Genomic DNA, 14,851 nt, shown 5'->3' with positions numbered 1-14,851 from the left:
TGTGCGTTTACAAAATCATTCTATTTTTTATACAGGTATATAATTACTCTGATGCTAGAAAGAAGTTTTGAGGGTTAATGTAATGTAGCAGGTCTAGACAGGCTGATGGTAAAATTATATATATATGTGTTCTATTTTAAGGAAACTGTAAAGGCTGTGTCTCAAAATCATATGCAGGAAGGGTTGTTTCCTTCCTTTCTAGACATATTCGACGCCACAACCAAAACTCGGAAGTTGGCGAGCGCATCTGTAAAATTTAAAATTAGTCTTAACTATGCAAAGCGGATTGTATCTATCCATCAAAAAGAGATGCTGCCTTAAATCGGTAATTATGTTTAAATTAAATCAGATCAAATAAATTTAATGAGTTCACAGCCAATGCTGGAGGTGGATATAGAGGATTAATGGCTGTTTCAATTAATGATTGCACTAATCCTGATTGCAGTTTCCTACGGATAATAAGTGCATAGCAGCTAAGTGATTCTAGTAATAAGTAATGCTACAATACCTTGGACAGTGTCGCAGATCAGAACGATGAAACTTTACATTAACTTACTCAGCGCATGCAGGAGCACCGTTTATTTCCAATAAATAAACATGACCTTTATCATCTATGATAAAGTCAAAACCAAATAATTGAAAGCTTTTGTAACTCAATCCGGAGGCATCCATTTTCTAGTTAAAAGAATCAAAGTGCAAATTTTAGTTATAATCTAATTCTTTATGTGGGCGTCTACATCCGACGCTCCTTACCATAATTATACCACTAGTAAAGTTCCCGTTCAAATAAACGGGTATACATTCTGCACAAAGCAAGACATTGAAAGGAAACTCACAGCCAGATTATTTCTTACTACTGTATATAGGCTTACGTAAATGTCAAGGTTATGATACCTCTTTTCCGGCAGCAAAACAATCCTTTATAATACGCCTAATTTGCGGTAAAATATCACTTTCAAGGCTTAGATTGTATTTCGCTTCTAAAAATCTATGTAAAAGAAAAATTTGTAATAATTACTGTTGCAAACATATTTGCATAGGTACATATCATCAGCATTATCATATGCACGTAACTTACCTATTAAACTCCTCGTAAAACATTTCGTTACCTTCTTCGTATTCTCCAAACTTATCGGCTAACTGTTGCTGTTAACAGTAAATAATATTAATTCTATACGCGTAGATGATATGTTAGATCGAATAGCCGTAATTGAATGCTGTTAGTAAAAGAACTTGGGCTATTCATTAATTTTATTAACCAGTACTGTAATAATTATACCGTATTAATAAATACCTGAAGACAATGATTTGTTAAATGGCTAGTAACTTTATCTAAATTGCTAGGATCATATGCATCCGATGCAGTCCTTACAACTCCTTCTCTGTATAGGTATATATCGTATTTGTGGTCCAATAATACCCAACACCTGTTGAATATTGTACAGCACAAGCTCATTTCCATTTAGGCACATGCACAAGGGTTTGCAGAAATTAATCTGCATCGACTTAATTTCAATTTGTAAAGTTGCTTACAAGGCATTTTAGTATTTACCGAATATCGAACTTCCGCTCTCCAGTTAATAACATAGGATTTTCTACATATTTTTGGATAACGTGGGATTGATTACTGTTGTCTACAAATTGAATGAGCTGGTCAATGTCATCAGAAATCATAATGCCTTCACCTATTGTGTAAGAGTACCGATATTTCAAGAAAATCCAGTTTAGCCTTTATGCAGCCTGATATATAACATATAACGCAGTATGTTTCAATGCAGTAATTATACCGTATAATATAACAATAGTAGTATTGTATATGAAAAGAGCGATCAACTGTTCAATTGTCAGGGTAAATGTATTGGCTAGTACATCAACAAGACCTTCAAGCAGTGTAGATGTCAGAGTAAGCACAGTAACTACAAAATCCATACTACAAATTCGGATTTATCTTAACCAACCTTTACAACCAGTGTTGGGCTTAGCAATCCAGATGCGTTGATTTCCAGAGGCTAAAGTTGCACTAGCTCGCCGAAGGTCTTCCCGGAAATCCCGTACTGGCTTCTCTAAATAAAACTCCATCCAAGGTGATTTGAGATTTTCCTTCAGCCTTTTAGAATGAAATTTAATTTCCTTCCGAATTTTTTCGGGGTTAACAACATATGCTGGAAGTATCCAATCGAAATTTCTCTCACACTTTTTAGCATAGTCCTTCAATGTACTGATAAATAACAAAGTGATGAAAAGCTATTCAAGATACTGCATACGCGTACTTTATCTTCTCTGCCAACTATCGTACTGTTGTAGTATTTGCTATTTATATTCGTATGTTACTGTAGTTCCACATTATCTTTCAAAGATATTCTTAAAGTAATATATCGTTAATTAAATTACCAAACAAGCGATGACTTTTTGCAAATGGAATCATTTCCATTAAAATAATTTACTGCCTGAGTAAAGCCAGGTTCATGTCCTAAAGGCGACAATTATGCATATAACACATACACATTATACAGTATGGTACGTAAATATGGCACAACGAACAGTGAAAGTATCTACCCTATACAAGAAAGAAGTGCGATTCAATTTTTATTTACTTTTGCAAATAGATGCTTACACTGCAGTTATTTACGTTTATTGCAGATAAGCGTGCAGAATATCCAAATTAAACAGTACTATTTCGTCAAAGTTGACGAGTATATTTTAAAATTGTTAAATTAGGTTACCCAATCGAGCAAAAGACAGTCTATTTCTTTCGCCAAATACAAGATGGAATTTGCTGCTGTCGGGATTTTTACATTGCCAATAACCAGATTTTTCCAGTATTTCAGTAACTGCCGAATAAACTGAACTACCGGTGCTACGATAGATGAAGTAGTACATTCTAGTAATTCAGTGTAATACAAAGTCTGCTGTTTATTTTTCGGGCGAAAATCGGGATTGTTGTTTTACTGAACTCACAGTTAAAGCGTTATTTAATGTGAAGTCTATTAAACGCTAGTATTTACATACGACTTTAGTATTTAAATTTCCTTATCACCGACGTACGCGTATTTTACTAGCAATGATAACTACTGTACATGATACATCATTATAAAGAACCTACAGTACGCGTGTATCAAATGACTGTATGTTACAGTACAGTATATAGAAGATAAAACATGAATAACATTACAACAGCAGCATTATTTAACCAATCTTAGACAGATGGTCGAAACAGAAAGCAGTTTCTCGATGTTAAACCAAATTTCCGCCAAATTCAAAATGCACCATTGATTGATTTTATGTTGCTGACTCGGGCTGACTGACTAACTGCAGAATGCAGAGTCCAGTGAGAACACTGTACAGTACAGTACATCACTGTCTAGCATTGACTCTGAAGTGTTCATAGTACAGGTACACTATCAGTATTCAGTACACTATGTGCTAAACTAACAAATCCTGGGGGACGGGTGATCTTTTTCTACGGTACAGTGTACAGTACATGGGCTAGAGTAAAAAAGTACTACACTGTACTGTACACTGTAAAGCTACAAAATCATTTTGATGATGCTTTTTAAATTCTCTGCTGCAGTCAGTATCGATGACAGGATCAATTAATGTCTAAAGTGTACGATGAAAGCAACATGCCTGAAAAAAGTTTGCGCTCTAGGTCCCTTCAAATAGCCACCGTGGTGTCCGCCTACTGGTATACCTCTACTAACATAGTATAATTCAATACTATAATTATTTTACTACTGTTTACTGTAAATAAGTACTGTACTGTATTATTCTTATCGTCCAAAAAATATGTATTTCTTTAGGTAATATGCGTTTTAAAGGCGATATACAGGGTGTCTCATAAGTCTTTCCTACTGTTTGAAATTATATGAAATTATAGTTTCAAGTCCTTATTAGACAACTTTGTTATCATTTGATTGGAAATAAGATGCTTTATGCGAATATGTAATTTAAATTTACATAAAATGTGTACGGTATTTTAAGAATGAAAATGCTTGTACAGTACAACGTACATACATTACCGTATCGTTCGTTATTCGTCAGCACAGTAAACGTATAATTATACAGTACAATTATCAGTTATGCTTCATTAGTATGGCAATGGTATCTATTTAGTGCTCCTGATATTATAAGATTTCCTGTATAACAGTCACAGTGATACGTATATCAATAAGTAAATTATAATAGTTATTTTACCTTGCTGTAAATATGCATGCATTGGATACTGAGTATTTAGAATTGCATGGTGCCCTCAGCATTTGCCAGTAACGAAATGAATTAAATATCGATCTAAGTTTTCGTTGTGAATGTACAACTCTGATCCCAAACATGTCTTGTGATTTAATATTACTGCTTTTTACTGATTTACAGGTTTATTTCAATTTCTATGGTATTTGTCAACAAATATTTATTAAGCAGCGAGGATCTTAAGGTACTGTATCGAAATATATATGTACGCCTCAAAATTCTGCGAACTGTACTTCCTTTAAGGTGCATTGACTGATCTTTTTGGTTTTACCCCAGCACCTGACACAATTTATCATCTACAGTACAGTATATAGCTAATCGGATGATTTACCTTTTGCAAAACCGTTTATATTTAAAAGTCTTTAACTTTACTATAAATATTGTACCAAAGTATTCGTGAGACTTCGCTTACTTGTTTACTAACTTCAGTAAAACATTTCGGTATATTATATTAGTCTAGTCGAACAGCCTGCTAGATACTTCGTCAACTTGTTTAGTATACAGTGATTAACTAACTGTTAGTACTGGACACCAGTACACGAAACTAGAAGAATATTCAGGATACAGTCAGTTGATTGAAAGTACAGCATAGCCTTACGTCTTATCCAGTGTTGTGAGGACATGAGTATAGGATGAAGCATAAATAAGGGGACAAACCTTTTAAAAAAGTCATTCGACATGGTATAGCTGGCGATATCTCCTAATACTGTACAGTATATGAGTTGTTCTATACAGCCATGGACTACTAGATGCACCTAGTTTACTGTATAATGCACTGACAATTTATATAGTGCTAAATGCACAGTATTTGATGAAAGTATGAGTAGTAAATTTTAGAGGATTTGTATTCTGCTATGTGATAGTTAGATCGATGACAGGGGCTGTCAACAGCATTCTACTTGTACAATTTTCGAAAATTCGATGCGTTATTAACTTTGGATTAATCCTACGGTCTCAGTTGGACGCTCCTATTTTTGTAACATGGTTCCAATGTATTATCGCCGTAATGATTTGTTTTGGCCTTGGCTTAATTGGAAATAAATTTCGTGGAATTGAAGAGTTTCCTGCTTTCGAGATTGATATCAAAATTGCGAGAGAAGTAAGTTACTCTAATAAGAAATAGGAAATACCAATGCAGCGCACTGTACACTGTACAATAGGCTATATAAAAAATAAGGGGAATAAATATGCATTTGTGAATGCTTTGCCTATAATTAATGATTACAGTAATATTCAGCCACTGATTGCTATATTACCTTGTTGGTAATTGAGTATTATCCATGATTTAGTAATGAAATGATAAAAGTGACCGTGAACCCGTTAATGCACTGATAGCTGAGGTGCTACCAGTTTCTAATACCATATAATGAAAATTAGATAAAATCGGATCAAAAATCATTTATACGTATATGTATCGCTTCTTTAAGTTTTAAAGATTAATTAATGAAGATTATAGCCTGTCTAGACTCTGACATGAGGTATAAGTTGTAATGTTAACTAACCAGTATAACGTTATGGGTACTACTTAGGTTCTTCCCTTATCAGCCGTGTTTGTCGGAATGATAATGTTCAATAATTTGTGCCTGAAGTACGTTGGCGTAGCGTTTTATAATGTTGGAAGATCTCTAACAACCGTGTTCAATGTTGTAAGATGTCTAAACCCCTTTTTTCTATAATCATAAAACCGTTTATCGTAGCTCATCACTTTTTTAGACCTCATAAAACTTTTAGAATTAAATTTCACCTCTGATATGAAACCGCCTAAAAATTCTTTGATACTTATTTTAGGTATTAACTTACATTATCCTAAAGCAAAAGACGTCCCTATATGCTATTTTAACCTGCTTGATGATCATTTTTGGTTTTATTCTGGGTGTCGAGCAAGAGGAAGGGTCAAAAACTACTAGTAACCTTTTCTTAGGAGTATTTTTTGGCGTGCTGGCCAGTTTATGTGTATCTCTTAATGCAATATATACCAAGAAAATCCTTCCACATGTTAACGGAAACTTATGGCGTTTAACTTTGTATAATAATTTAAATGCTTCAGTAATATTTATTCCTCTACTGCTACTTAATAACGAATTAGCCACGCTATTTAAATTCTCAAAAATAGGATCGCCATACTTCTGGTTTATTCTAATTATCAGTGGTCTTTTTGGAGTAGCTATAGGTTTCATTTCCGGCTTACAAATCAAGATTACAAGCCCTCTAACTCATAATATAAGTGGCACCGCAAAGGCCTGTGTTCAGACAATTATTGCTGTCTCTGTAACTGGTGATATAAAAACTACGTTGTGGTGGCTTAGTAATACGTTAGTGTTAGGCGGTTCAGCTGCTTATACCTACGTTAAGCATTCCGAAATGAAATAATTACAGTCAGAGAAAAATCTTTCATATGGAACAGAATTTCAGGGGAATTGTGCAAACTCGGCACTATAATCTGTTTACAACAGGATAACCTACTCAACACTTGCAGCTGCAAGTTTCTGACCTGTCACTGCTTGAGTATATTTCTAGACAGCAGTCTATTTATATTTCTAAAGTTAAAATAGGAGTGCCGTGCTAATTACTGTACGGTAGTCTACCGGAATTGGTGCAATCCTGGAGGGCTTTCTAGAAATGATGAATACTATGACTGGTCATCATTTAAAATTAAAATCGGAATAACCTTGTACCAGTAACTTTATCATATTGTAGCCTGGTACGATGTTCTGCAACAAATATTTCTCAGTTTGACATATTTAACTCACTGATTGCTCGCTGATTTACAGTGCACTAGGAATTAACCGTGAAGATAAACTAGCCCTTATTGTTATCTCTAACGAGCTCACATGTATTCTTGTTTTCTTGTAATAAAGATGCAACAACACACGTATAATTGGCTTATGCGATAAAATATACGTAGTAAAGTATGTGAGAATAAATAATTATGTCATCAGCGATTATAAGAAACTGTTACCTGCAGTAAAGCATCAGCCATTATGGCGAGAGCTAGGTGATGCGCAGGTTAAAAATTCATCGCATACCATGGTAAAATGCGTTTTACTTATACTTTATTTACTGTTAATTAATGCTCATCAACTGTTTAATAGCAGTGACAATATTAAATACAAATCTTGAAATATAAAGCTTGACCAATACAGTACAATTGATGCAATTACTTACAAATACTATACTAATAAGACTATAGTTATAACTTGCCAAGATACAATAGAATAAGCTATAACGGCTTTTGTTAAAATTAATAATGATATATTTTCGGATGTATGATATAATAGATCTGCGGTACCGCACACATTGCTGCTGAAATTGCGTCTGTTCATGTATCAGAAGCAGCAGAAATTTAGATGTATTGTAAGACAGCACATCATCAAGACAAATAACATCAAATATCTATAAAAATGGAAGCGTTGGCTGCATTTGTTTGTATCCTATCTTATCATCACAGATAAAATTGACATTAATGGTACTATAAATTAGCAAACAAGATCTCTATAGGACCCAAATGAGACGGTAAGGATGATTCGCGTTAAAATATTACATCTTCATCCTTAGAATCCTCTAAAATATTCTTTGTATCTTCATCACCAACGCCTGAAAATAATCGAGAAGCTCTCATTATAACGTACTGCGTGGTAATAATTATATTGCTACAAATAACACTTGCGGTATTTTACCTAATATTTTCATTTCTTCTTCTTTAGCAACCTTCAATTTCTTTTTCTTTTCTTGAATTTTTTTCAATCTACAGATTTTTTCAAAATCATGAGTTTATAAGCTTTATTAAATACCCATAAGAATACTAACCTGTAAAACTCCTCACGATCCCTTTCGTCTAGTTCTGAAGTGATGTAAGAAATAGTGTTTTCAATTCGAGGGATAATAACGTGTTCAATGGCATTAACACGCCTATTGGTGACTTTGATAGCTTCATCAAGGACGATAAATGCAGTCTACCAGGCAAAATTGCAGTTTTAATTAAGAATTGCATTAAAAGAACTGTTCTGTCCCTAGCTAGTAGAAATCTTATGATATAACATCTTTACCTGCATGGATGCTAAATCGATCAGCAAAGTAACAGCTTTTGCATAAACTTCCCTTGCATGAGTAACCTGTTGGCCACCTCTAGATAAGCCAGTTAATTCATTTGCTAAGAATTAAGTGCAATTTTGATTAATTGTTTTCATTTTCAATTGATAGAAATTTTATAATCGAGCTTGCATAAGTATTTTGTATAAACATTAAAAATTAATAGACGCTGAAAGGTAGATCTATTACATACAGTCTACACCCTCCGAAAACGGTTCAAAGTTCGGTAGCTGAACACCTAGAGAAAAAGAATACAATTAAAAATTGGTAATAATAACTGTACTCATTATAACGCCTCTTCTAGAAATATTCTACTCTATAATCGCAAGACGGATCCCCTAACGGTAAATAGTAGCCCATAAAGCTCATCGAATGATGACCATATGTTCAAACTACTAGGGTAAATGCGGTACATTGAAGCTCACTGCATCATACATGATATGTAAGCACATACTACACAGTAATAATCTTAAGCAGCTGTTGTATAGACACTCAAGGCACAATATTTTTACCAAGACGATACAGGTACAGAAACATATTGCAGTATCCGTATTTGCACACTATCTATCACCTATTGACGATTGACTAGAGCTACATCCTAACTTGCCTACCTGCAACATTATCTTTCCCGGTTCTGATCTTAGTCCTCGCACGTTCCACTTTTTCTAGAACTACTTGCCTGCAATAAATAACGACAAGACTTTAGCATTTTAAACACTCAAGTAAGACTTAACTTCAGGACTAATTCAATTTATGAGCACGCAAGTATTATAAATTATCGGTATCGATTGCCAGTGCAATCATGAGTACTAACGTAAAATCTCCAGCAGCAAATTTGGCTTCGGCTAATGAGTAATTCGCTTCTTTCATGATATCACCAACCAACAATTTAGTCTACGTACGTAAACAAAATCGTCCGATGATTATTAAGTATAACGTAATATAAATGAAAAGTCAAGCCATTAAGGGACAGCTATCGAATAAAACATTTATAATATAATGCAGTAATACGTATAATTAATGTAATCAATTTTTCGCTGATACCTACAAAATAGCGAGATGGATACGAGTAGACTGTGTGAAGTTTTTACGCAGTCAGCATCGCAATCGTACATAGCATTCTAATTAAGTAGGTCAACCACTGGACTTGATGCACTTACGCGTGCTCTCTACAGTTTAAGCGATCAATTCAGATATCTGATGGAATACTGGACATGCAATCTTCTTGGGGTATGACTCTAGGTAGAAGGCTAAACTACGTGTACATTAAACTAAACCAATCAAGTAATCTAAGATGATGCCTTCTCGCCATATGGAACAGTTACAGATTGTTACAGCTTCTACGCAGACAAATAAAACTGCCTAGCTATCAATTTTAGTCCCTAATTTAAACAAATCAGCGTACTAACATCAATCATTTTCTTCAGGATTGCTCGAAATCGAAGGGTTAACGCATCAGCTTTCTTTTTCAGTAAACTGTGTCCTTTCTGAGCACCCTTCAACCGGCCTTTCATGACGGTCAAGTTCCTGTATTTAATATTAATATATAATTATTACAACACACCTTAAACTGTAGTGTAACTGTCCTATGCTTTCCATGATAAATTTTAGGGAAGTCTTTAATCACTTTTTAAGCCAATGAAACAAATTATAACGCAATGTAATTTTGTACCACTTACATTCGTGAGGGAAAAACGGGTAATCTATCATTGCTAGACATCTTGAAAGAGTACGAGTATGATCGAGATCGCTGCTGCTTCTTTGTACGGCCACTCCTGGCTGTGTCACTTGATGATCACGGATTTCTTCCCTTCTCTGCGTGCACATGCGCAAATTCTCGATCTACATTACTCAATGGTAATATTGTACTGTACCGTACAGGGCAATACGGTAAATACTGTACAGTACAGTACGTACAGTACAGTGTACAGTACAGTACAGTACATTCCGTTCTGTAGAAACGTACAGTACAGTACAGTACTGTACACTGTACGGTAGAGTATTAGGCCTCTGCTGATTTTGGGTACTGTACTGTTTGATAATGTACGTACAGTACAGCAAAAGATTTTGCGACCACCAGTGAAGTTCCAGTACCGTAAGTACTGTACAGTACATTGTACAGTACACCTTCAGGCCGCAGATACGCATACACTTAAAGTAGAGTAAAAGTAAACCGTAAAACCTACACACGATGTGCAACACTAGAAAAATAATTATAGATTTCATTCTGGCGATAAACTATAAACGATATTGTTCTGTTCTTCTTTATTCTTCTTATACAATTCGATTGCGAAGCCATTTGGTTAACAACTGCTATTTAGAGTTGAGGGTTGACAGTTCAATAAGCGCCATCACTGCAGTGATTGATTGCTCAAGTCCTTGTTTTTTTAGTAATCTTTTGTCATTTGCTGTCCTGTCGTGTACCAGAGTTGAAAAATTGGCTGACTAGTGTCTACGGTCTGTACTGTACAGTGTACAGTACAGTACAGTACAGTATGGACATGGACAGCTACAGTATTTTGTACTGTGACAAATCTGTACTGTACTGTACAGTGTACAGTACAGTAGTCTTTACGATACAGTACTGTATACTGTACAGTAGTACTCTAGAAACGTCATCGTCCACTGAAGTCTCTGGCTGTAGTACGGTATTTTCCTCGTTCTTTAGTACGGTAGTGTACCGTACAATGTACTGCACTGGACATGACTGTAACTGGTCAATTGTACAGTAATGTACTGTACACTTTATTAGCAAGTCGATTTGAGTCGAGCCAGCACTTGTTTAACTGCATGATACTATACTGTACACTACGTCTGAATCCAGTCAGCAAGCGTCTAAAGTACAGTACAGTACGTCATCACTAAAAAGACAACTGGCTATTACAGTATTTTGTACTGTGACAAATTGTACTGTACTGTACTGTACACTGTACAGTAGTACAGTACTGTACTCTAGAAACGTCATCGTCTACACTGCAAGTCTCTGACTATGGTACAGTATTTTCCTCGTTCTTTTATAGCGTAGTGTACCGTACAATGTACTGGACACGACTGTAACTGGTCAATTGTGTACAGTACACTTCATTAGCAAGTCGATTGACTCGAGCCAGCACCTGTTTAACTGCATCATACGTCTGAATTCACTCAGCAAAGCATCTACGCCATCACTGAAAAGACAACTGGCCATCATTGATCACCAAAGGAAAGAAAATGGCGACACTCTTTAAAATAAATTGGATTTTATGTGTACTTGTAATACTATCAACAGTAGCTGCTCGTCCTCAAAATAAGGAAAAGCAACTTTTTCATTCGGTAAGTGGAAAATTGCAACTATCATACCGTACTGCTAATGCACTCACATACAAAGAAAGACACGTCATCATGCAGTTGGTAGCCACAAATCCCATTGAAAATTATATCGGATGGTTGCAATCATCAATTCCATCAATCAGTCATATATCTCACCGAATCCAATTTTCAATGAGATTCTTCAATCTTTGAATCTTTCAAGTATTGATACTGTAGAAAATCTTGGCACGCGTTCTTTTTCTTGAATCAATCATGCAAATGGACGTGTATACTGTACTTGATTGAGGAGAAATGGCCACCACTATTGAATAAGAAACTCTTAATCTATTTTAATTGATACCATTGAAGAATATCAAAATTTAGTGTTAGTACCTTCACAAATAAAGTAATAATAATATCAATAGTACTTTGCGGTAATCTAGTTGGATGCTTAATACTGAGTTACTGGGGGTGAAAAGTAAAACTGTATACATTAATTTAAGTTATAATTGTACTATAAACATGGAATTAACCGAACAAAGTCATAGTATCACCTTGTATGATCTGGTCGTAATTGAATGTACTCTACGATAGCAACGCTTCTGATTTTGGAACGCAAAATTTATTGTAATTTTCATACGGTAAATTAAAAGTGGCAGTTGCTTCTGTATTAAACAAGCCATTGTCCATGTTATGTTCCATGTATTTAGAAAAGAAAATTGACGTTCGTGTGAATGAAGTTGTCCATGACCACAGAAATACTCTCTTTCTAGTCCAGATATTTTACTGCTCATCAGTATACTACTATATTAATTAGACGTACTATGTTGAAATGCTATCATTCTACAAACATCTTTACTGCTAGCTTTTAAATTTGTTCATTAAATACGGTACTGCTTACAAAGTACTTCATAAATTACTACTCTTCACTACAGTATCTAATACTGTAACCAGTACCCTAATAACAACAATTTATAGTGCTAGTGGTATGTTAAGACGTTTTGCTGCTTGTCGAACTTTTAGGTACTCTGAACGATATATTGTACAGTAGTAACAGTACGCTACTATACCATTCTCCTTAATTAATAATTAACCTTAACTGAGTAATCCTCGGCATGTTAACATGTCATTTCCTAGACAGCCTTGACCAGCTGGTTAGATTATATATTACTCATTCATACTGTAAAATATCGGGTTTATTGCGCACTCTACAGCTTAAAATTTACTGATTCATTTTTCATCTTCAGAGTACACCTGGTGAATCTTCCATAAAGGCAACGTCGACACCTATCAGTACAAGCGTCTACAAATCTAAAAATGACGCCATTACTAGCTTTTCGTCTTCGTCTATTTATAGCGTCTACGAAACCTCTTCGATCGTTGCAAGTGCAACTCAAATTGACTCCTTGACAAGCAACGGAAAATTAAAATTAACTAATTCCTTATCAGAAGCGATTAGCTTTAATTCTTCGCGGAAGACTACTTCAATTACAGCCACCATAGGAAATAATATGGTAGTTACGAGTTCCTATTCTGATAAACTGAAAAGTACCGTCAGTAAAGAAGGTTCACAAAGCTCCAGGCATCAAATATATAGTACTAAAGCGATACTACCGGCATCAGTATCCGTTCTTACAACTGGACTCGATTGGACACCGTCACCTAGTTATGCGTCACAAATTACTGCTAGCGCTACTATTTTGTCAGCTACTGACACAAATACCTCTGTTGTGGCTGACTCGACAACAGCACTTCCATCTACTGTATCTTCCATGCGTAATTCTGAAACATCGCTTACATCCTTTCATTTATCAACAGTGATCTACCCCAACACTGATGGCCAAACTTCGATTCTATCCGAAAAATTGAAGGAACCTATGATTACTTCCACTTGGAGTCAAGTTTTAACGACTCCACACTTGCCTTCTTTGTCGACTCACTCACGTCAAGATATAGCTAGTGATTTGCTATCTCATATATCAACAAGTGCTTTACTACTTTCGTCTTCAAGTATAGTTGAGTATTCTTCGACAGAATTAAGTAGCTCTGTTGCCCTTACTACGGCTGCCAATCAAAACTTTACATTGACAGAGTCTAACAATACTAGTGTTGATACTTTGGTCACTCAAAGCTCAGCAACCAGTCGACCTTACCTTGCTACCACTGCAACATCTTCTACACTAACTTCTGTATCTAGTAAACCAACAACCGGCAGTAGGCCGACAACTAAGAGCACACCAACAAGTCAACCAACGACCGAGACTAAATCGACTACTAAACCGTTAACTGAGGCTAAATCAGCTACTAAACCGACAACTGAGAGTAAATCAACAACTAATATTAAAACAACAACTAAAAGTATACCTACCAGTAAGAGTAAATCAACCACTGCAAGTAGACCGACAATTGAAGGAACTAGAAACCCATACGATAACTCGACATCTACATTAGGTTAGTGCAAATTTAAATTATGAATTCTGTATCAACAGCATTGTTATGCATAATTTGAATACAATATGTTAATCCGTAAAGTTTTAACCCTACTATTTCATCACTAATATTTCTACTCTATTACTAATATCATGGCTGTACAGAAGGTAGCGGTAAGGTGAGTTCATTCGTCTGTATCGATATTGTATTATATTAACTAATGGCTAAATACCTACTTGCTTCAACGTTTCTTGAATATTGAATTACTGACGTGATCTAATAAAAAGTATCCATTGATTTTTATAGCATTTCCTTAATGATATGTTCATATCAAGTGTATTTGGGATATTTTGCCTCGTCGTAGCATTGGGCATGTTTGCTTACGTCTGGAAGTGCCGTAACAGACGCGCAAGGCGCAGAACAACACGATTGGTCAGTATCATTGCCTTATCACTTCAAATTTTGCTATATAATAGTAGTACTCACAGTACGGATGTTATTTATAGTTGAATGATCACCACAAAGCTGCTACCGAATTTTTATTATTGATTTAATTATGTAAATTTCACTAAACTACATATTACAATTACTGTAGCGACGTACTAGTTGTTTCTTATACCACATACTGTACTTACTTTGGTTAACAAGTGGTCAGACAAAGATGTTGCATTGCAAAATGTTATATCGTTTCGTACTGAACGTACCATACGCTGCATTTCCTTTTGACAAAATTGAAAAGCAGCATGGATGATTATTTATCTTAATATCCATTTCTTTTTCGTGCTGCATTTATGGTAGT

General features: G+C 35.1%; 3 protein-coding genes across 3 annotated transcripts; 1 reads left to right on the top strand and 2 right to left on the bottom strand.

Moving 5' to 3' along the window:
• Positions 1-198: 198 nt before the first annotated feature.
• TRIADDRAFT_52733 (uncharacterized protein) lies at positions 199-2,880 on the bottom strand (the record flags this gene model as incomplete). Its single annotated transcript, XM_002108315.1, has 9 exons — positions 199-247; positions 557-675; positions 895-988; positions 1,079-1,146; positions 1,295-1,427; positions 1,553-1,685; positions 1,959-2,218; positions 2,392-2,470; positions 2,724-2,880. 9 exons carry the CDS (start codon positions 2,878-2,880, stop codon positions 199-201), a joined length of 1,092 nt encoding a protein of 363 aa, XP_002108351.1.
• Positions 2,881-3,623: 743 nt separating this feature from the next.
• On the top strand, positions 3,624-6,615 carry TRIADDRAFT_19759 (uncharacterized protein; the record flags this gene model as incomplete). Its single annotated transcript, XM_002109036.1, has 5 exons — positions 3,624-3,685; positions 4,369-4,429; positions 5,204-5,344; positions 5,775-5,891; positions 6,034-6,615. 5 exons carry the CDS (start codon positions 3,624-3,626, stop codon positions 6,613-6,615), a joined length of 963 nt encoding a protein of 320 aa, XP_002109072.1.
• A 1,159-nt stretch (positions 6,616-7,774) lies between these two features.
• On the bottom strand, positions 7,775-10,054 carry TRIADDRAFT_63587 (expressed hypothetical protein; the record flags this gene model as incomplete). Its single annotated transcript, XM_002108314.1, has 9 exons — positions 7,775-7,839; positions 7,923-7,990; positions 8,053-8,198; positions 8,292-8,395; positions 8,528-8,572; positions 8,946-9,013; positions 9,149-9,228; positions 9,744-9,861; positions 10,014-10,054. 9 exons carry the CDS (start codon positions 10,052-10,054, stop codon positions 7,775-7,777), a joined length of 735 nt encoding a protein of 244 aa, XP_002108350.1.
• Positions 10,055-14,851: the final 4,797 nt, after the last annotated feature.

This window comes from Trichoplax adhaerens, genomic scaffold, assembly GCF_000150275.1.
Source record: "Trichoplax adhaerens TRIADscaffold_1 genomic scaffold, whole genome shotgun sequence".
NCBI lineage: Eukaryota > Metazoa > Placozoa > Uniplacotomia > Trichoplacea > Trichoplacidae > Trichoplax > Trichoplax adhaerens.
Note: the sequence above shows the minus strand (reverse complement) of the source record. Positions and strands in the feature narration are given on the sequence as shown.